At 43.5% G+C, this 22523-nt stretch overlaps 1 protein-coding gene across 18 annotated transcripts in view; it reads right to left on the bottom strand.

Moving 5' to 3' along the window:
• Positions 1-22523, bottom strand: part of CFAP61 (cilia and flagella associated protein 61) — a 101546-nt gene that overhangs the window by 29254 nt on the left and 49769 nt on the right. For all 18 annotated transcript variants that reach the window (XM_063391287.1, XM_063391288.1, XM_063391291.1 and 15 more), the window contains 7 exons: positions 18288-18386; positions 14527-14695; positions 12520-12676; positions 7345-7634; positions 3894-4221; positions 3578-3669; positions 1661-1866 (listed from right to left, as the gene is read on the bottom strand). In XM_063391287.1, the coding sequence (XP_063247357.1) occupies positions 1661-1866; positions 3578-3669; positions 3894-4221; positions 7345-7634; positions 12520-12676; positions 14527-14695; positions 18288-18386 (1341 nt within the window). The remainder of the gene's footprint in view (positions 1-1660; positions 1867-3577; positions 3670-3893; positions 4222-7344; positions 7635-12519; positions 12677-14526; positions 14696-18287; positions 18387-22523) is intronic.

The raw sequence follows: 22523 nt of genomic DNA, 5'->3' as shown, positions 1-22523 counted from the left end.
GACCAAAGAGCAAGAAGAGAAGGAACAAACCTATCTAAAGATAAGGTAGAAAGAAGACTGAAAACTACTGGAGGCAATAAAACAACCAGATAAGAAAAACCTGGCAACTGTAATTCAGGAATTCTGCCACAAGCTAATGAGAGGCAAGATAAAATAATGAGGGAAAAGGTCCCAAACAACATCATTGTCTGAAGGCTGTAAAAGACAAGTCCAAAATTAGTTCATCATCACTAATTAAGGAGAGCTGAAGGGAAGTGATGAGGCCCTGATATATGATGTCCCTCTGTGCAGCACAGCAGTGATCCTTTGATCGAAGTCAGGAAAATACTGCTACCTGTGCTGCAGGCTGAAATCCCAAAGCAGGATGATTTATTCTTCCAGATATTGCTACTGGTGTGAAACTTGCTGGTGCATCTAACAAGTGGCCCTGACAACACCTCAGTGTGGTTCACAGAAAAGGTGAGCTCACAATGTGTGCACACACTGGAATGCCCCAGAAAGGACTGATGTTACCTTGCCACAACCTCACTAAGGAGTTCTTCCAGTGCTCCAAATGTCCAATCAGCATAAGCCATACAAGGAGAGGAAGTCACTTGCTGTCTTACCCATCTCTCATGCACTTGTGTCACACTCCTTCAGTTCCCCTGTAACACTCACTAACAGTGTGCTGTTCAGGTGAACTTCCCTTCTGCTGTGCTGTGTTCCTGTCTTGTAAAACAACCCCAACATTTGCTATAAATCGTAATCAAGTCCTATAGCAGCAATAATCACAAGCATCTTCTGGATCACAGTACACCCTTCACAGCAAACTTTTACAAACTGTTACCTAAATAACAGTGTTTAATCTGAAAATGTCGCTACTATTCGTGCCTTTCTTCTAATCACTTGTAAATAGAACAAAATCAAACCTGGAAATGTTTCAGGCACCACTATCAGCTTTGTATCACAATAAAAACTGATGATTTGTTCATCAGCCTGGCTTTCTGTCTCTACCCAGCTTACCCAGATGTAAGGCAGTACTTTACTCCGTCCGTGACAGTTTATGTTCCAAAGCACCATTCGTGAGGGATTCAAATGAAAATCAAAAGCAATGAAACATTCTCTCAGAGGAGATGGCACATAACTAGAACTAACCAGGCCCTTCAGTGTCTCTCACCAGATAAAAACAGGCAAGTTGCTGAGCATGACTATCACCATGAGTTATTTAAAATCTTCTTACAAACCTTTGGCTTAAAAATTTGGTTCAAAGCAACAAAAATACTTTTAAAAGCAACTTTTGAACATAAGTCTTCAGTAATAAAGGATTGTTCAGATTCAGCTTAATGATTAACCTACTGAATATTCTAAACAAAAGTGATAAAGACACTGAAATGTTCATTCAGATGAAAGATAGTCAAGTAAATCATTGCTCCTCTTCTAAATAAATCTCAGACACACAGCTCTTTCCAAGAAGGTCTTCAGGACTTGCATTTTTACAGACAATTTTGCTAAATAATGGAAAATATTTAGTTTCTGCAGCAGCTTTAAAAAATATGTTCCCTTTTAAGTCTGTTTTTCTACTTTTTGTTCCAAGGCCAAGCAGCCAAAAGATAAAGCATAATAAGATAAACCTAATTCTGCCAGAAGGTAGATTCTGTGCACAACAAAGAGCTCCTCTCACCTGTAGAGGTCTGTGAGCTGCCCGGCCTTCCAGCGGTAATACAGGTCATTGAGCAGGCGCTCATGCTGTCCATACAAGCAAATGTAGTTGGAGACAGGGAAGGGATCCTTGGAAAAGCAGGTGATGCTGTCTACCATATTGTATCTGCTGAAGTGCATCCTGAAGTAATTCCCATGACCAGCCTCCCCAGTTACAATTTCCATCCCCTGGAACAGAAAACACCAGGAAAGCTGTAGAGATGGAAGACCATCTGACCTGGCACACGTACAGGGTCACCGAGGGCTTCTCAGCCTATAGTTTTCACTGCCTAATATGCACAACCCTTCTGTTAAAATTGAGAGGCCACTCCTGGCACAGCCGGTCATCAGGCACGTTGCTGTGGCTTGGACGCAGATTTTCTGTGTGGTTTGGTTACTGCCCACTCCACTGCACAGCACCAGCCAGGTGCCGCTGCAGACACCTGGGGGACCCAGGACCTCTGGCTGCTCTGGCAGTGTGACACCAGATCCATGGGGACCTGTGAACTCCTGGAGCAGCAGCTAGAGTCAGGAGCGATGCCCTGGGTCATCCCAAACAACACTGGATAGCTCTGTTTGGGTAACTCAGTTGAACTCAGTCCAGTCTCCTTAATAACACAGAGCACACACATGGTGTATCACGTTTACTGTCAATGAAAGAACACCAATATTGGATGTTCATGCTCAAACTGTAGCATTTAGCTTCAGCTACTTAAATCAATCACTTAGACAAAAATGTAAAAATTTGCTTTAAACCTCGCATTGCAATGGGATGTTCAGACAGCTTGAAGCTATTTTTTCCACCTGTATTCCTGTCACAGTTTTATACATTTCTACAAACTGTTGCTAGGCTACAAGAACCTTTAGTATTTCCACATCTAAGCTTGTACCTTTCACTAGCTTCTGTTACATCTTTCTTAAAAATTCTTTTAGGATCTACACGAAGTTTCTGGAGCGGCTTTAAAAAATATGGACCCTTTTCAGGTAATCAGCAGTAGAACGGTGGCAAAAGAATTCTAATCTTATTCTAGCAGTTTGGAGTAACAAAACCAATCTCTCTCTCTGATAGTCCTTTCTGCTCTCCACTACATGCGGCTTTGGATAGCTCATCCTGGATCTGAAAAGCAAGGTAAGCCATGCTTTAATTTCTCTCCCTAAGCCATTTTCTTTAAAAAACACCCATTTGTTTCATTGCTGTCCAGGTTTTAAAATAAACACTGAAGTAGTCTTTTAAAAGCTGCACTTTAAATCAACTGCAAAAATGGGCTTCATGCAGAAATTCCCACGGAAAAATATACAATCTATGTGAAAGAGGATGTTGTCTAGTTGGAAAGTCCTCTCTGGCTTTAAAAGACATTAATCTAGTCCTTTTCTTGCCTCAAGTCAGGTTTCCCAGTAAGAGAAACACCTCCCTCTTTGTATCCTGGGACAATCTCCCATGTAGCCCAGCATGGGGAGTGCTTCCCTGTGCCCTGTTCCAAGACAACTCTCACAGCTGCAGGACTTACTATTTTCTAGCAGCACAGAGCATCTTTTCCACAATACTTCCTGCTCTTCTAGAAATCAGCTGAATTTCCCTGCCAGACTACCATCATCTGTATGCACTTGCAGCACCATACTGCAGGGAGCAAAGAAGCTCTTCACAAAGGCTGAAAGCATGAAATGCTGCTAATACTGTCCTGTGTCCTCTGCATGGAAACCAGGCATCTTTGGAGAAAGCCAAATACCAGGAGCTGTGGAAAGGAACACCCGAGAAGTTCAGCTAGTTCTGTGACTGCTCCTGGTTGTCTCTCCAGCTATATCTGGTGTGTATGGCGCCTCCAGACCAGCTACCCTAAACAGGAACATCTTTTCAAACAAATGGGGGACGAAACAAGAAAAGCTGCATTATTTAACTTACATGATCACATGGGTCATGTTCTACATCCAAGGGCACAGGGATTCCAGGCTTGGAAATGTGCAAGTAGTTATAACCTCCAGGAAGAACACCACCTGCCATAAAGGAAAATATGAGATTTATTAAGTCATTAACAATGAGGAAAACAATGTATTTGTTTGTCCTCCTTCTGTCATCATCTTTTTCCAGTACATAAGGAGCCTTGGGTGCTGTACTGCCATGAGATGGCACCTGAGGTGAGATGGACCTGCCTGTACTATAGAAGAGCAAAAATACCTGAGAGGAAATGGAAGCATAACAGAAATCCAGCTGGACATACCTTGAACTTTACACCATCTGTATGTGGGGATCAGTCTATCTGAGCCTTCTGGTGGCTCAGAACTGGGTTGAGTGGTTGGATCAAAGAGACTCAGCATGGAAGCAGCAAGCTCAAAGCCAATCTCCTTGGAGTTGAAGTTGCTGTGTGTCAATTCATCCCTAAAGTATCTCCTGGAGAACTTTGTCAGAGGACCTGCAGCCCTGATGCTGGCATCATTGGTGTGGAATTTGGCATCAATCACAACTCTTCCATCAAAATCAAGGCAAGCATCATTGATGGCCTTAAAGGTTTCATAATCCAGTGTCCTGTAGGCAAAGCTAAAAAATGCCTATAAAGAAATGTAAATAAGTGAAGATAATTGTATATTACTTATTGGCTGATTTAATAAAACACAGACTTTATTTTGAATGTTATTTTAAAAAACAGGAATGTGAAATACAGTGTAATTTTAGCAATACTATCACAGCAGAGAGATCCTTCTGATCCAGCATTTACAGTTACCAAAGTTAAAACTAAGGCAGCAGTAAACTAGACTCATCTGCTTCTGGTTATTACACAGTTTAAAAACTCCGACATTTGCCACATCAAACAGCCTAAGTGGCTGTGCGTTTTTTCTGTGTCAGTCTAAGCATGACCTAGACCTAGACCTTTGTGAAGTTTGTTTTCTTTCAAATGCTGATGGCAACCTGAAACCTCAAGGAACAGAAAAGCACAATGTACTTGGAATTTAGCAGGATAATTGTGCATTACAAGTGTTTTCCCAACTGTTGAGCCTTTGTTTACCAACAAACTGAGAGTTACTTTGGCTAACTGGCATAGGGACAGTCAATGAAAAAAATCAGGGAAAGATCAGAAATTAAACTTGTTCAGAGGAAATGTCATCCTCATTCTAGCTATAGCAGTGGAATTTCAGTCAGTGGAAGCTGCAGAGGCCAAGGACCCTAAACCATAAATTCCTGCTCTAAGTCTCAAAAAAAAAAATCAAGTGATAATTATCTCCTTTTGTCTTCTCATGGCAGGGGCACAGTCCCTCCCCTGGGACACAAGGAAGCAGAGGTCCTCTCCCCCCACAGAAGCTGGGGCAGTATGACCAGCACTGCAAAGCAGGTGGTGCTGGGAGCAGGCAGCAGACATGGGAGAAGCAATAACCATAAGCAGCATCCTCAAAGCTTTCTCTGGCAAAGGATAAAATGAGAGCTTGCAGAACACAGTCCCCAAATGAGTGTAAGACAAGAGTGCCCACTGAGCACAGAGGGGTGAAAGGATTAAAAATGACAAGGCTGAGAGATGTTTTGAACAAGACTATAGTCTGCAAAGGGCCTAGATGAAGACTGTCTCATTGCACCAAGGATTTGTGAAGCCCCAAAACCCTCACACAGAGCTTTTCCCCTCCATCAGTGCCCTTAGCTTTTAAATCCATCAGACCACAAGTTGCTCTCCCTCCAGCAAGAAATATTCCTTTACACGCTGAGGAAAGACTGGAAGGGTCTCAGATGAGCACATTTTCCCTTGCTGCCTTCATCCTGAACAGCCCAAGACTTAACTGTGCCAGGCCAAAGCAGTATCTGTAATATGTCCTTCCCTTAGTGCCAGCTCAGGACAAATCTGTGACCGCAGTAAAGGTGTTACCCAGCTGTATCCCTAAAGAGCTTTCTTGGAGACCAAGGGCGAGTGTCAGATACTCGACTGGCTGAAAGAAAAGGCACAGGGAGCTGGAAACTTTAGCAACACTGGCATAAGCAGATATGTGGCAGTGGAGAAGCCAGAGCTCCTAGGCTTGTTCACAGATCAACCAAGTGATGAGCTAAGGGAATTTTAACCACCTCAGAGAGCCAAAAATCAAGGAAGCTCCGCCCATGACGGCAAGAGGACCACACATCCTGCTGGCTGACAGGCAGGACAGTGTCACCAAGGGACACTGGGGAGAGCTGCAACCTCCAGGCGAGAGCCATCTGTCAGTCTGGGCAGGAGGGAGGGAGGAGGGAGGCTGCTGCTTCAGGGAAAGAAGAGATTTTCTCCTGTTGTTTTTATCCTGCAGGACTCAACAAATTAAGTCCCCAAGAACTGCCAATCAACAGCTGACAGTGGCTGAAATCCCAAAAGGCCCAGAGCTGCTGCAGAGATGATTCCTGTACAGCTTGGTTTCTTGTGACTGCAGCTGTCTTCCTGGTGGAGCTGCTCTCCAGAGCCTGCTCCTCCTCTGAGTCCAGCCTCCCAGGCAGCTGGAGGCAGATACAGGAGCCTTGCATGGCAGATGATATGGTTTTGGAGAATACAAATCCCTTGACATCACAAGTAATTGCAGTCTTTCATCTTAGGGGCTGTGAAAATGAGACCTCCACAGGGAAGGACTGTGGATGGACGAAGGATGAGCATGGGGAACAAATGCACAGGAGAAAGAAACCCCAAAGCAAGGGGCATCTGAAGGAAAAGTGCAGGCCACGAAGACAAGGTGGTGGAGAAGAGAGGGGGGGCTGAAGGGGAGTGGGTCAGTAGATACCAAGTTGCAAAAACAAGAACCATATTCAGATCTTTGTGGAAGGATAAAAATAGATTTCAAGGAGAAAGGAGAGAACTTAAAAAGCTGCATACATGTAGAGAGTGGGAAGAATGTCACTACTGATACGGAGACTGCTATGGATAAAAGCACTATGTGAGATCTTCACCCCAATCACGAAGGGCTTAACTATCCTGATGTGAAAAAGAAAAGGGCTGCAGAGCAGGAGGCCAGCATGGACCACGACACCTGGGGAGCTCTCTGGGAGAGGCACAGGGCTTACCCTCCCCACCAGCTGCACAGAGGAGGGCACACACAGTGGGGAATGAGGAGGGGCTTGGTGGCTCCCTATGGATGCAGGTTTTGAAGTGGCTCACTCCTGTAGATTAGCCCAATAAAAGGAAAACAGAACTATGCTGACCCTTAGGAAAGGCTAGAACCTGCCCCCAGTCTCAGAGCAGAGCCACACCTGTGAACATACCAACAGTTTCCATAAGATATTGGTACCGAAAGTGAAAAAAACCTGCAGTCATTAATGTAGAGGGAAAGGAACCTGCTTAAAATGTTTTCAATAAGTTACACACTATCCCAGTGTTTTTGGCTTCTACTATGACAATCAAATGCACATAACTATAGACAGGAGTAACTGCACATTTAAATAAGAAAAGGATTTCTGGAATTACTTTGAAAATGAATTAAGAGTACTTGTCACTCAGTAGTGAACAATTACTTGTGTGTCAGGTGACTTATATACATTTTAATCCAGATCAGTCAGGGCATTAACAATAGATTTATTTGGAATTAAAAAAAAACAATTGTTGAGACTAACAAGTGAATGTTCAGTCTCCTAGAGACAATGAGGAGATACATGAACCTGTGAGCGAGCAGGTAAATTTGATGGCTTTTGTGTTAAAAAACTAGCCTGAAGGAAAGGCGCAGGAAGCATATACTTACTGAGCACTGCAGGTGAAGTGGCTTTGCAGCAGTGGTGAAGGCAGCCCAGGCGATGCACCCGTGGTCACCCTGGCCCCACTGTGCCAGGACGCTGTCCGGGTGCACGGCCACGCCTGCCTCTGACAGGGCCTCCCCCACCGTGCGCTCCAGGGTGGCGTCGGCCAGGCAGGGACTGGCAGAGCTACGTGGAGCCTGCACGAGATGGATGCAGGAGCCATCAATCCCAAGGGATAAGAGGGTTTCTACCGTGGTGTAAATATCAATTGTGTTCCCATAGACAATGATGTTCCCTAAGAGGAAAAAAAAGGGAGGAAAGAATTCTAAGTCATACAATGAAAATCTTATTAGTATAACTCAGATGATAATAACATGAAATTGCTCTCTTTGACCCTTCTATTTCTCTGATGCTACGAAGCAAACAATGTTACCTAGCAACAGCAGCTAAGATAATTTAGTGAAGAATCTGTACAAAACATCCCACAAAGTAGGCAAGTACTTAACACAGAAGTATGATATTCATCCTGATGCCATAATCTGAAGTTATTTTGATTGAAAAGCCTCTAAGGGTAAATAAGTAAATAAATCACCATTTTTATTCTGTTCTCTCCTCTCTCCCTAATTTTGCTCATTCAAAGGACTGATGGAGGGGGGAGCGGACAGAATCAAATTCAACACACCACGCAAAAAATCCCCACAAACCATGGAAAGGCCAAGTTACAGAAAACAAGCCCTTGTGCTACACGGAGGCCACCAGTGCTGCCACAACCTTCAGCCCAAGGCTGATCTCCAGAGAATGGGGATGGCCCGGCAGTGGTACCTGTCCCCGGTGGATGGGAGAGCTCAGCACCACTCTGAAGGCAGCTGCACATGGCACAATGCCCAGCCTAGAGCCACTTCCATCCCTGCTCACCACTGGGAGCTCAGTGAGCTGCAGGCAGCCATCCATCCGAGCAGCTGCCGTAACAGCAGTGTGTAGGAACTGTTGCTCCTTCTGCAGAGCATCAGCACCAGCACAGAAACCACTCCTGAATCCAGCTCCATTCTCCTGCTCTGGGCAAAGGGAGCTCAGACCTGATTCACCCCTCCTGCCTGGCACTGCAGAGCTGCAGGGGCAGGCCAGAGATCTGCTCATTCTCATCCTGAACTGGTGCCACTTCAAATGGTATAGTCAGAGCTGAGCAGGAACACGAGGAGGGGAGGGTCTCTTCTGTGTGAGCACAATGGGACTCCCCAGCCTAAGGGCTAAAGCCCTCCTGGCAATAAGAGAGGCAGAGCTGGGAGGCAGCAGAGCAGCTGTGTTTTATCTCAAGATGGTTTCATATAAAACACACCAACATTCCTCTGAGCAGGACTGAGACGTGCTCCCCTCCTCCCCATTCCCTCTGTCCCCCAGCTTAGAACAGGAAGTATTTGTCTGCTCTGTGATCCACTAAGCCTTTGAGCTTAGGGCAAAACGGTGCAGCTTGTGTAGGGAACTCCTCTCCTGGGGCTAAGGACGCTCACCCTGAGCCCAGCCCTGCAGGCTGTCTGTGCACCACACGCCCCGGAGCTGTGCTACACTCAGTTGCCCCAGCCCCGAGCGAACGGTGGGGGTCCAGATGGAGGCAGGAACACCTCCACCTGCCTGCCTGTGTCTGCATCAGCTTCTGTGTTTCAGATTGGACCTGTTAGCACAAGGATGCCTCAAAAGCATCTTCCCAGTGCTTTCAAGTTCCTCACTCAGGCAGTGCTGCAACCAACTTGCATATTTATCTTGGCAGTGGCACTTCCACCTTGCCACAAGTGACAGCATCCCCCTATGCCTTGAATTGTATTATTTCACAGGCTAAACTAATCCCACTGGACCATGTTTTATTGCATGAGATGCAGGGCAATAGTAAACTGAACATGCACACAGCCCCAGGTCCCAAGAATATTAATGCTAAAAATGTTAACAGATGTTCTACTATTCCCCTTTGACTACAAGGTTATTTTATTTGTCCCTATCAGTTTGGGTACTTGTAGCTGCCAGAGAAACACCTCTCTTCATAGCTGCCAGAGAAAAGATACACTGGACATCAGTGACAGAGAACATTTTTAGTGTTCACAGCAATGATGCAAAGGACCCAACCATTTAACCTGCAAATGTATCAATTTGAAAATAAGAGGAAAGAGATCTTACTACTTCCATAAATAATCATATAGAATACAGGAATGCTCTAGTGTGTCCATCACTAACCTGACTTCTCAAGTCAGAAGAATCTATCCTGTATCTTGTGCCTTCCAGGACACCTATCTGCAGCTGCACTGGCCTCAGGAGAGAAGACAGATGTAAGCCTGACTAGATTTTCCTGCTGCAGCAGGATGTAAGGAAAGAAGAAGCCCAGAAGAACCTGTCGGTAAAGACCAGATTTGCTATACTCATTTTTATTAATGCTACATGCTGACAGTGCAGGCCAGGATGTGGTGTGCAGGTGCCAAAGCCTCATGCTACATTTATATGTTTTCAAATTGCAGGGAGTGAAACGTATGAGGAGTAAAGAGGATGCCGTGGCTGTAGCTGGCAAAGGAAGATGAGGAGGTCTTCTCTAAGACACAGACCAACAAAGCTCCATTCTGACTGCAGAGCAAGGCTGGGCTTGAGCAGCACATCCCCCTCAGAGAGATGCTCAGTTGCTGCATTAGACACTGGCATTTGGGGATGGACAAGATCAGATGAGAGTCCTACGTTTCTCAAGGAAAATTAAAATTCTGGTTTATATGGTAATATTAAATACAGCTGCATTAGATCAGGGAAAGCAACGCTCCTTTACTGATCTCTTGTAAATCAACAATTTACTGCTTCTGCTTATTACAATATTAGTGGCTTTTTAGATGACAGTGCTAGTAGTCTAGGAACTGCAGATATTCATTATGGACTGAAATTATGTCCACTGAACAAAGAGCAGTTCCTCGGGATACTTTTATTATTTAACTACATGAAAATGTATGTATCTGTGAGTAAATATAATAACCTTCTCCAGAAAAAACAGCCATAAATAAAGATCATTACAGTAGTTTTATCATTTATTACCTGAGTGTCAGCGTCCTGCTGTAGAGCAGACTCATTAATTTTCCACAAGTAAAAGCACAAGATTTCGGTGACCTTAATATGACCTGAATCTTTGCAGTTTGCAAAAGCTAAAGGAGAAACCCAGTATGAACTAATGCATTGGTGGCTCCAGTTGGTGATTCATGCACTGGAATTTTAATGCAAGAGTATTCCTAAAAACACACTTTTAATAGGGCAGTAAACTATGCTTAGGTGAAGAGAAAAAATAATTGTTCCATTCTGGGCCATTAAAGCAGTTTTGTTCCTCACTTTACTTCTATCCTACTTTTATTTTCATGGAAAGTACAGAGCTAATAGGAGATGAATTTCAATTAGTCCCAATTACAGCTGCAATGTAATGATTCCATGCATTAGGTGGCTGGGTTTCATCAGTGAAGCCACAGTGACAGCTGTGGGGACCAGTGCTTGCCCTGCTCTCAGGCCCTCAGCAGCAGAAAGCCCTCCCAGAGCCCTGGCACAACTGTCAAGACTGAAGGAATGATGTGTGTAAGTAACACAGCTGGAAAAAGAAGCAGGGTGAGGAATAAGAGAAACTGAGATCAGTGGAGAAGGACCTCTCCAGCTGGGCACTCTTCACAGCAGAAGAGAATGTGATAGGTAGAGCAAGGAGAGGGAACTGAAGCCAGAGCAGAGGGAAAAGGGAAGGTGTCATATCTCTCCTAGACCACATCTCCAAAAGTCCCTCCAGACCAGCCTCATTGGTGGTGTGAGTTTGCCTTCTCTAAGCATGAAGCCAGGCCAGGGCTTCACTAAAAGATGCAGCTCCACCCTGCAGCCAAGGCCAGCAGCAATAAAAAAGTGAAGATGAACATGCCATTACTTCAGCACTGCTGCTGGAGAAGGTGCACTTGTGCCAAGGCAGGTGAGACACTGTGATTGTACCATTAGCTGCAGAGTGACTGGTCCTCCCAGCATCACACATCCCAGCCAATTGGCTGCTCCCGGGCACATCCCTGCACAGGGACACTGGAGCACATTCCAGGACTGGACACACAGGGAGTTATATGAAGGACTAGCAGCAGAAAATAGGGAAAGCTAACACCCTTATCTGTCTATGCAAAGTCAGCTGCTGTACCAGCTGGGCACCAGGTAAGGCCCTATGGGCAGGGCTGGTACCAGCTGGAGGAGGAGCTGGACTGCTTCAGCAACCAGGAAGCTGGCTGAGAAACACCTGCCATGTTTATGGACCCCTGTGCTGATCACAGCAAGACCTGGAGAACGATAGAGTAATTTCCAGTGTTTTTAGAACTTCCCTAAAGGACTGCCAAGCAGGTCTGAACCTTGCATCACAGCAAATCACTGCCAATTTTCATTACACTCCACAAACAAGGCAGGTAAAACACATCTTCAGGAAAGTCCTGCTCTTGCACTCTGCCAACAGGAATTCCCCACAAAGACAGCTTTCCTGCTCTGAACTGTCCTGGCTCAGAGCCAGCAAGAACTGACATTTCATGAACTCATCAATTCTTTCGTCTCTGTTTCTCTAGTTCAAAGTTGACTCAGAAAGCAGGATAGTCCCGGGTATTTTCCACAGTGCACACACAGTGGATGAACTAGTGAATGTACTAACAGAGCACATATGACAAGGCTGAGGAAATACAGGGATGGTGTACATCAGCATAAACATCTGATTTTAAGGGTTAAAAAGTACCAGGAACTTGCAGTTCTGTGTGAAAATTTGTAACTGATGCAACTGAATACAATGCTGACAGACACTTCCTAACTTAGACTTATTTTCTCTGTGTTATGCCACAAGTCTAGATATTTTTCTATAAAACAGAAAACCACATCCACTAATTAAATTAATATTTCATTGGCTAATTAATGACTCCAGACAGATTTGCATTTAGGGCTCATTTGGTTTTATATAATAACTGCAGACAGATTATCTCAAACCTTTCTTTCTCAGCTAAATATGCTGGGTATCAAAAATAACGAAAAACTGTAAATTAATCTAGAAAACAAAGCATAGTAGATGAAAGACTTCTTTAGAATTCATCAGGCGTCAATTATACCAGGGAATAAAGGAATTAATAAGCCTAGGAAACATTTCTGTTAGTGTGTGTGCAAACGAAGCTCCTTACCTCTGGAGCTGATGAGGTTTTCCTCCAGCCAGCGTGCTGCCTCCAAGCAGTCCTGGGCATCATTGAGAGTGAAGTGATTGGAAGGGACTTTCTCCATGTATCTCTGTGGCCACTGACTTGTGACTTCACTAGTATCTGCTCCTGTGGGAGCCAAGGCCTGGAGAAATGAGTGGGAGAGTGGATATATGGCACAGACCTTGGAGATGTTAAAACACAATGACACTCTCACTTTGGCTACCCCAAGGGCTGCTGTTCTGGCACATCCCAACCCTTTGTCACACTCAGCAGCAAACACATGGCCACGGGGAACATGGATCCCACTGATCTGAGTGTACACGTGTGTGCATGTATTCCCTATTTCCTGTGGGATGTGGGTGACCACTTCAAACAGCACTGCCAGTGCAAGTGGAGGCACATGGCAAATGCCAGGGACTGCACAGCAAACAGGAGAAATGTCCCAACACACAGCAGGGGATCTCAGCAGCTCTCTGAATAACATATCACTTTAAATGGCCCTTGGAAAGTCCTTGTGAAGCCAGACTGCCTCCACCTTTTCTTAGCAAAAATCAACCTGCTACAATGACAGATTTCATCCCAAAGAAAGGGATCAAAACCTGCTTGATATTTCAAATGTGAAAATTCAGTAACACGTTCACTGTGTAATGCTGCTTTTTACAGTAACAACTTAAATCTGAGCTGTACAAAGCAAAAAGGTAATCTTGTCTCTGACTTCCTCAGCACCACTAAGCCACGTCTTGAACCCTGTTCTCATTGCCAGATGGATCAACTGAAATACTGCTGGGTCATATAAAACCAGGCATGACACCAGAAGATCTTACTCAACAAATAAATCTCTAAATCATAACACATAATGTTTTACTAAGCATTAATTTGACTGCTTACCAAAAAAGGAACAACTTATGAAAAGGATGGACTAGAGCTCTGTGTAATAAAACAGAAGCCACTAATTTCTTCTTATCCTTTTGTATAGCTTGAAAATGGGAATAGATGATGATGGGATTTCTTCTAAAGGCAGATAAAACCTGCCTTTTCCCTTGCTATCTTTATCTTTCTCCTCCACTGCAGTTACTTGCCATAAATTATTTTGCAAGTCAGAGTTACCTCCAAACATCTTTTCCTAGGAGCACCTTTCCAGCCCATACTTCAGCTTTTGTTTCATCCCTGGCAAGCAGTGCTCACGGGCTGCTGTTTAAGTGTGGCTCTGCTCTGAGAAGGGATCCCAGACCACACAGCCTGCTGCACACAGGTGGCCAGACACTGCTGTGGGACATGGTATAGCACTGCAAAGCTGCAGACATTGCTCACATCCATCTCTTGATTTTAAAGGCCCAAACCACTCAGGTAAGGCAAAGCCCTGCAACAAGGGGGCTATACCATGCTGCCTGTTTGGTTACATAGCCTGATAGCCTCATGGAGATACAGGAGCCAGAAGTCACCCTACCCAGGGAGTCTGAGTGGAAGCTGACCCTGTGAGACTGGAGCTCAGCTTGACTCCACATCTTACATGCAGCTAAGTCTGCTTCAATCTCACTGGAAACTCAGCTGTGTGCTACAATACCAAGCAGCAATGGACGTGCCTAGGCATGACCATCATGTGAGATGAGTAATTAATTTGATAAGGAATTCTCTCTGCTTCCAAAACTAGGTCAAATGGTGTTAGATCAGCTAGAGTTAAGTCTCCTGTGGCTGAGACCACATGTCGGTTGAGCCTTTTCTTTAGCAGGTTTAATGGTTATGGTGGAAAAACACTGGCAGCTTTGCCTCCTGTCCAACCTTGAGCAGTAAACTGCTGGTGGGAAACTCTGCCCAACCCTCCTCTCCTCCAACTTTGGCAGCAGCACTGACAGAGCCCAACCTGCTGCACTACAGGACTGCAAACTGCTGGTGCTACCCTTGCTAAGGCTGCCCTGCCTGATCTCAGGAACACCACCACTCTCTGTAGAAAACCTGGGAATACTGTGCTGGTTCACTCTGCACATAGCTCACCTGGTAGCTCTGTCCCATGCACAGAACCAGGTAGTCGTATGGCACTTTCTTCTCCTTGGAAACAACAACGTATTTGGCACTGCGGTTTATGCCCGTCATTTTACCAACCACAACATTAACCCAGGAACAAAGTGACATCTGTGCATAATCTTCATCATTAAAACAGTGGCTGCAAAGAAAGAATATCTGTGAGTGGAATTTCGGCAGCTGACAGCAGGCATTAATTAGACATCTAGTGCGCTCACCCAGGCCCACAGTGGTTCTGCCTGCACCCTTGCTGTGAATTTACTGCAGTCTATGGTAAATGATGAGGCATTAGGAAATATTCAGTTATAAATTGACAACTTTTTGCTGAAACCAAACAAGCCCTTCCAGCACTGGGCTTCACAATCATGTAATTCAAGAACAAAGTCAGGAATCTATGCTTTACTCTGCTTTTCCTTTGCAGGCTGATGTGAGGTAGAAGCTTTTGAACTCACAAGAAAATAATTCAACAGTCCAATTCTTTCTCCAAGACAAGACTTTCTCATTCAGCTTTTCCCCAGCTTTCCCTCTTTTGCTTCATCAGTCACAGCTACAGTGAGACACAAAAGCAGGGAATCCATCTATCATTTTAGCATCCTTATTCTAAAGTACTAGTCCAAAGAGTTTTTTAAAAAATAGAAAGCTAGGAAAACAGTTGTCAGAGCTAGACAGAGGCAGAGATCTCAAGTCTCCTATTGGTGACCCTTTTCCAAAAGAACTTTTCCACAATGCAAGAATGACAAATACTGAAAGCGCACTAAACTGGTCCTGAGCAGTGCGCTCCAGGATGTTCATGGGCGTGCATGGAGCACAAATCACAAGCAACGTGCTCTGACAGTATGAATTCCATATCAGTACCCTAAAATCATGTGTTGGCTTTTGACAGTCTCAGACAAGGTTTGTTTTTTCATGTTTTAGGGGTGTTACAGTCTGTTCCAAGCAAAACGCATCAGATATCCCCATGCATGAGAAAAGTATCAAAGATCTGGAAGCTGCTATTTTAAAAAGCCAATTTTAAAGCAAAATCCAAAAGGAACTAAACCTCTCTTAATGCCTCAGTAATGAAAATTACAATTATTTCCAAAGGTCTTCTAAGGCTCAGGAGTGTGCCCCCAGCAAGTATGTCCAGCCAAGTCAATACCAGGACACTTACTTATTACTGTATTTGTACCACCCTCTCTGCTTAATAATAGCCTTCTACAAAGACAAAGATTCCTGAAGATAAAATACTTCCAACAGAACATCATATGATGACCTCTTCACTAAAACATGAAGAGAACCAAAGAGAACGTTCTCAGCCAGGTCTGTCACGACCCCTGAACACCACTGAGCCTGGCAATGGCCCACCATGGAAATGCACACGAGGTTGCTGGCCACTGTGCAGACTCAGCTGGGCTCAACTCCATCCCTCTGCAATGCTGAAGACCTGCACCAGGTAAAGCCTGTTCAGTTAGGTTCTTTCAGCAGAACTGGACAAACCCATTTATAGCTTTGTAAAGCAATAAAACCACAGGATCTAGTGAAAAAGAATACAACAGGCTTAAAACAAGCAAAAAAAAAAAAAAAAAAAAAAAAAAAAAAAAAAAAAAAAAAAGAAGAGCTGGTGTCTCACAGGTGTCTGGTTTGTGAGACCAGAACAGCACCACAAGAAGAAATATTGTGAACAAACTACATGAAAGAAGCCGAGTCTCACCCCTGCCAGGACGTCTGAAGGAGAATGGCCAGTACAGAGACCCTGGGCTTCAGCCAGCCTGTCAGCTCAAGTTACTACAGAAAATACATTCCACCTGCTGAAGTAAGCTCATGGTCATTTAGAGGCCTGAAAATTTATCTTTCTATGTATACTTAGTGATGAAAAATATTCCAATTTCTCCCACATGCCTCAAAGTAATTCAACAGAAGGGGCTGGGCCCATGCTGAAGCATTTGATGCCTTTCTGTGGCACCAGCAGCTGCAGCAGAGTGTGTGGGCAGAGACCAGCACTGACAGCTGATGCTTTGCCATTAATACCAGGACACACTTCCCAATACAGAGCTCCTGGTTCCATGCTGATCATTGCTACCAAACTCCCAAAACTGGCATTTAGGATGCCAGAGTTGGAACAAATACAGTTGATTTCACAACCTGGAGAATTTTAGGACTGAATTGCCAGGCTTTCTGTGATGCTCTGCATCCTCTGTACTCACAGATAACAGAGGAAAATAAGGAAAGAAAAACAACTGACATTTCTGAACTGTAATAATGCAGAAATCTATAAATAAAATGTACATTAAGGACAGAGGGAGTTTTTCAAAAGCACTTCTATAACTGAGGTGCACAGCTCCCAGGAGACTGACACTCCCAAATCACAGGGATGCTTTCAGAAATCATACCCTGCAGAGTTCAATTTTCACTCAATCTGATTTCATATTTTAACAGCTAAATCTAGTGAGGTGGCTCTTAACTGCAACTTTCTGTCAGGAAGGATGCTTTGTTAGTACAACTCCATTCTATGGTGAACTTAGGAAAAAGACTACATGCATTTATGTGAGAATATAATTCCTTCATTTGCTAGATTTGCACTAGATTTGAACATACCCCTTTCTACAGTATAAAAAGTAATACAGATAACTACTTATACAAAATTCCTTGTCAGGGCAAAATTCCAAATGAGATCAGATGGTTTAAAACAGTTTCCCACTACACTATTTTCACATCTTTGTAGAGATTTCATTTGAGAGGTTCAGCAAGCAGATGCAGAGCCATTTTGTCATTTAAAGAGCCAGCCCTTTAGTGCACTGCAACTCACTGAGGAAAAGATTTGGTAAAATACAATGCGAAGGCTCCAAAGAGTCACATGCCAAATCTAAATAGTATAAGTTCATTCCCTAACTATTCAGAATAATTGATCCATTTTAATTCTATGCTTCTCAATGTTCAAAACAATCATGTTCAAGTCCACAGTGATGATTTATTCCAAAATAAAACCCAAAAATACTGTATTTAAATGAGAATTACGTGCTGTGAATTTTAAAGAGCTAAGATTTTATCTGTCTAAATGGAAGCTACTATATTTATTGGCAAACAAGTCCGTAAAGTGTTTGACAGTTCCTAGACAAGGCTCTTCCACCATTTCCCTTCAGCTGTACTCAGCCCTGGTCTGGGACAGCGCTGTGGCTAGAACTGGGGACAGACTGCCACAGTCCAGGGACTCAGAGCCCAAAAGGTGCAGAACTGATGCAGAACAGTTCTGCCAAACTGATCAACAGCAATAATTCCCCCTGTGACCAGCAAAATACTCACCACCACTGGTGGGCTCTGCATCCCACTACACACTGCTCTAAGTCAGTTCCTGTCATGTTACTAATATTAAATCTTGTATTTTCTTTGGTTTAGCATTATTTAGAACAAACTTCATGGAAGCTAAAAACCAAACAAGATTTAAAAAGCGAACAGACATCTTGTGTCATTTGTCTTCAACCTGGAGATTTAAACAGTCTAAAATGCCTCAGGAAAGCAGAGCCCACTGGCCAGGTATAACACAGTGGATTGCTGTCCTGAAGTTACTGCTTTGGCACTATTTCCCTACTCATGATTCTATCCAACTCCTCTTGTAGGTGAGTGCATGCTGGATAGACAAACTGGAGTATTTTGGGGCTCTCTACGGATGTATCTAAAATTTAGGACAAGTTCACAAGAATTACAAAGTGTTATGTTTTCTGCAGGAGCTATGGAAGTGTTTAAATGTGAAGCCAAACCTGTTAATTAAAAATCTTCTATACTTGGAGCTCTGTGGGTCTTCTCCTGGAAGGCCATGAATGGAAATCAGCGTCAGGTTGTTGAACTTCAGACATGGCCTGTGGAAAGAAAAACAAACAGCCTCAGATGGAAGAAATTCGGAGGGCATGTCAAAGGAACATCATAGCTCAGACTTCCACGTTCAGGAGGATACAGAAAGCAATTCCTCTACACAGGGACAAAGTGTTCTACTCTGTTCAGATGCAGGTGTCTCTGGATACAAAGAGAAGAACAATTTCCACCACAGTTTCAGTATTGCTGGGGCGAGGAGAGGGACAAGACTGACAGTATGTTGAACTAAATGTGGTCTGACATTTGAAAACAAATAAATATTATGAGTGATTAAGCCTTCTAATCTTCAAGGCTTTCTGTAAGTTAAGGATGGACTGATGCAAATGGTACAAAGGAATCAGAATGTTTTTTATCAACCAACGTTAATTTGTTATTCATACATTTAAAAAATATATTCAAACAAAGTTAAAGGTCATACTTAAACCAAGGAATTTCAAGGTTATGGCTGCCCCTCTCAAAATGCATATTAATAGTTTAATTCTGGATTATGGATTATCTGTGGTAAATCTCCATGCATACTCAGGCCAAGCACAAAGTAATAAATAACCTTAATGTAACAGAGTGCATATATTTATACAGATTATGGGCCTGATTCTCCTTTAAATTAAGGTCACTCTGCAGAGGTGGATGTAAATAGAATTTGCTTCTCCTTTATGGCCACCTTATGGTGCCTGAGTGATACAAAATGGTCTTCATGTAAATGAGAGTAAGCCTGATCCATGAAGCAGAAGGCGAAGTGTAAGAGTGATGCCATCTGCACACTGGGAGCACTGCACACGGGGTGCAAACAATAACTACAGGAACTTCACACACAAAAGCATAGCTCCTTGGCATGTATTTACATGGGATTAATTACATAAACACCCTACACATCCTCCCATCTTCATAGCAAGGAGCTTTCCTTTCAGTGTGGAGCTGAAGTCATCAGCTCCACACACACCCTGCATGGCCTCTTGCCAATAAGTGCTCAAATCCAGGGCCTACAGTAACATTACATTTAAATATTAATATTTAGGATGGAAATCTTGTGAGCCACCATCAGAAACATGACAGAATCAAAGTTCTAGGCACCTTTAATGTGCCTCTTTTGCATGACTGCACGATGATGCACTTTATTGATCTGGTCACATACCATTTTCCTCTGCAGATGCTCCACCTCTATTGAGTCCACGTGCAGGCATCCAGGATTTCCAGTCATATGGTATTTGTTCCCTTCTTCCCCACTGAGCAGGAGGCCTCAATCAGACCTTTCAGTCAGTACCATTTACCAATGATTTACTTCTACCTCAGTACTCTCATGGCATTCCCGTATGCCCCAAACATTAATTCATGTTTCCCAGTCATTCATCTTGTAGGCATCAAAATATTGATTAGCATCCCCTTGGAAGACATGAGATGAAATGAGTGGTATCTTTGATTTCCCCTTTACATGGAGGAAAAGCAAGGCACAAAGCACAGTGGCTGGCAGCTCCTCAAAGGCAGGGTGGTGCAGGGGCAGAGCTGCAGAGCTACTGGGGTGGTGCCCATGCTCCAAGTGCCACACACTGCCCTCTGGCTCTACAAAGCTCCCAGCACAGCTCCACACAAACAACATCCCCATTTCCACACACAGAAGCAAACCCTTGCTGCGCTGTCAGAATTTGGTCAGTGTTTGAGCACAGGCTGGTGGTATTTGTGCAAATTATCAGAATCTTTAAATAAGTAATGAATGTCGTATCTTATGCTACAAAGGCTCCAGACACATAGCTGGCCCACATTATCCCGGGATTTAAAATACATTTACACACACACAGGCACTTAAAGACAAGCCTGAGCACTAGAGCAGAGCTGTGGCTCCCATCGGCACTGGCAGTCACCATGGGGTGACAGGTGGAGGATTTTGAGCTTTATTATTTCTAGGCTAACAAAAGGATGGCTCATTTACTACAGCTTTTGATTCTTTACTGATGCCTAAAAGCTCTTAACTGAAAAACAACCAAGGCCCTGGACACATGCAGGGGTGTCAGGACAGGGACTAACTTAGACGCTGCTAATAAATATAACAACACCTGACATGAAACAGGGCAAAGTGGAGGCTCCAATTTGGTGAAGAAGTCTTCAAGTTAAGAGCCTGAATCACTGCAACGATAAACAAGTGCACCTGCATTTTAGAAGCAAATAATTCCAGCAGGGATTCACGTTGCTGTGGATACAGAAGGAAGAACAGCTCAAAGATACTGGTAAAGCAGGGAGGGATTAGAGTATCTAGGGAAATAAGTAAAAGGTGTTGGGTTTCAGTGCACAGCTCTAGAGGACAGCTACAAAGAGTCTGAAAACCCTTGCCCTCAAAATAAAACAAAACAGGGTTACCAATTTACTGAGTATAATCAAAAGGACACACAGAAAAGTTTTAGTACAGTTTTTACATATATCCTGGTGTTTGTGAATCTGTTAGAATATTCCTTGCTCATTTTGCTGATGTCTTACTACCTCATTTTTTTTCCGTCTGTGTGTAGCATAATGATGGAGGCTTAGATGGTGGAAACTGCCTGAACAAACAATTAATTGCTTTTATCAAACCCCTCATTATCACAACAAGTCAAATCACTTTTGTTACCAAAAATAACATGCAGCAAAGTAGTCTCCATGAACCGAAGCACTTCAATTTATTTGAAATATTTCATTTTTAAAGATTATTTTCCCAGTCATCAATAAAAACTAAAATAAAGGAGTGACAAGATAATGCTTTATCTGCCTCCTAAAACTGGTAACTATGTGAACTGTTCTTGTATATACGTAATTTTTAAACAATAATATCTGAAATTACAACCTATCCAAAAGTAATGTCTTAATGACACTGGATCCTCAGCTTCACTGCAGCAAAGCCCTTATAAAAATGACAGCTTGAGATGATTCTGAAAATAGTAAAAAAAAAAAATCTGATTTCAGCATTAAACACTGAAAAGTAAGATGTGATAAAGTCTTGCATTAACAAAACTTAGAAATTGGAAAAATCTGTCCTAAAACAAAAAATGAACACTAAGATTTTTGTGGGGAGGAAGGAACCCAGAAGCAGAGATGATGATAAGAGTACCAACAGGCCATAACCTGTGTTCAAGGCACAGGAACTCAGCGTGTCCATGTGTCATTCTCACTGTACAAAGCAGATGGAGACAAGTTCTCCTTTTCCCCACAAATGTAACAATTTATCCAAAGCAGGACTTTTTTTGTAAGGAAACATTTCAAGAACACAGCAATTAGGACATGACTTGGAGAAAAGACTTCTCCAAAAGGAAAAGGTCTCCTAACAGATTTCCCAGCTCCACACCAAACTCCAGCTAGAAATGCCCAGCTTAACAAAGGCTGCTCATACAAATAACTGGAAAGAACCCCGGTCACTTAAGTTGTGCTACTCACAGGATAATTGTGCTACTCAGGATAAATGTGCTACTCAGCACTACAGCCTTGCTTGGAGCCCCTTTCCAAGCAATGTGTTCCCATTTTGTTTCTCCACTGAATTCCTTTGCTTGGCTCAGTGTTTTCCTTTCCCTCTGCTGCTTCTGCCTCCCTGGACAGTCATACTTGGCTGCAGCAGCAGAGTTTGTTGTTTGTATCAACACCTACTGAAAGCATCTTTCCTCCAGAACCCTCTCCGAGGGCATCAATCACAGCCCCCAGCACAGGATTCCAGATTTACTGCTGACCAACAGATGTCTGTCTCCAAGTTGTCCCTCTTCAATTACCAGAAAACAAAGATTAGCCAGTTCTCCCTTGGATCAACCTTCAGAAAAAGCGTTAAGATTGTGAATGAATTTGCTCAACCAAAGAAGGGATAACAGCAGAGTGTTTACTGGGACACTTGTCAATGAAAGGGTCAAGGAGGGGCTTTTAACACAACCTGGTCCATGACAATTCTCCCTCTCTCAGCAAAATGTTTCATCATGCCCCAGTTGCTTCCTCCTGGTATTAAAACAACAGGGTCCCTTCAAAAACTTCTATTTTGATGAAACAGTGCTTTGTATTTTTTTTATCCAGAAACTTCCTGCTAGGTTCATTGGTAATTTTATCAGATGCTGTCATCCTAAGAAGAGCAACCTCTAAGCCCAGGCCCTGAAAGCTACCACTGTTACCATTTTTGACATTTT

The sequence above is a fragment of the Prinia subflava genome, chromosome 2 (assembly GCF_021018805.1).
Source record: "Prinia subflava isolate CZ2003 ecotype Zambia chromosome 2, Cam_Psub_1.2, whole genome shotgun sequence".
NCBI lineage: Eukaryota > Metazoa > Chordata > Aves > Passeriformes > Cisticolidae > Prinia > Prinia subflava.
Note: the sequence above shows the minus strand (reverse complement) of the source record. Positions and strands in the feature narration are given on the sequence as shown.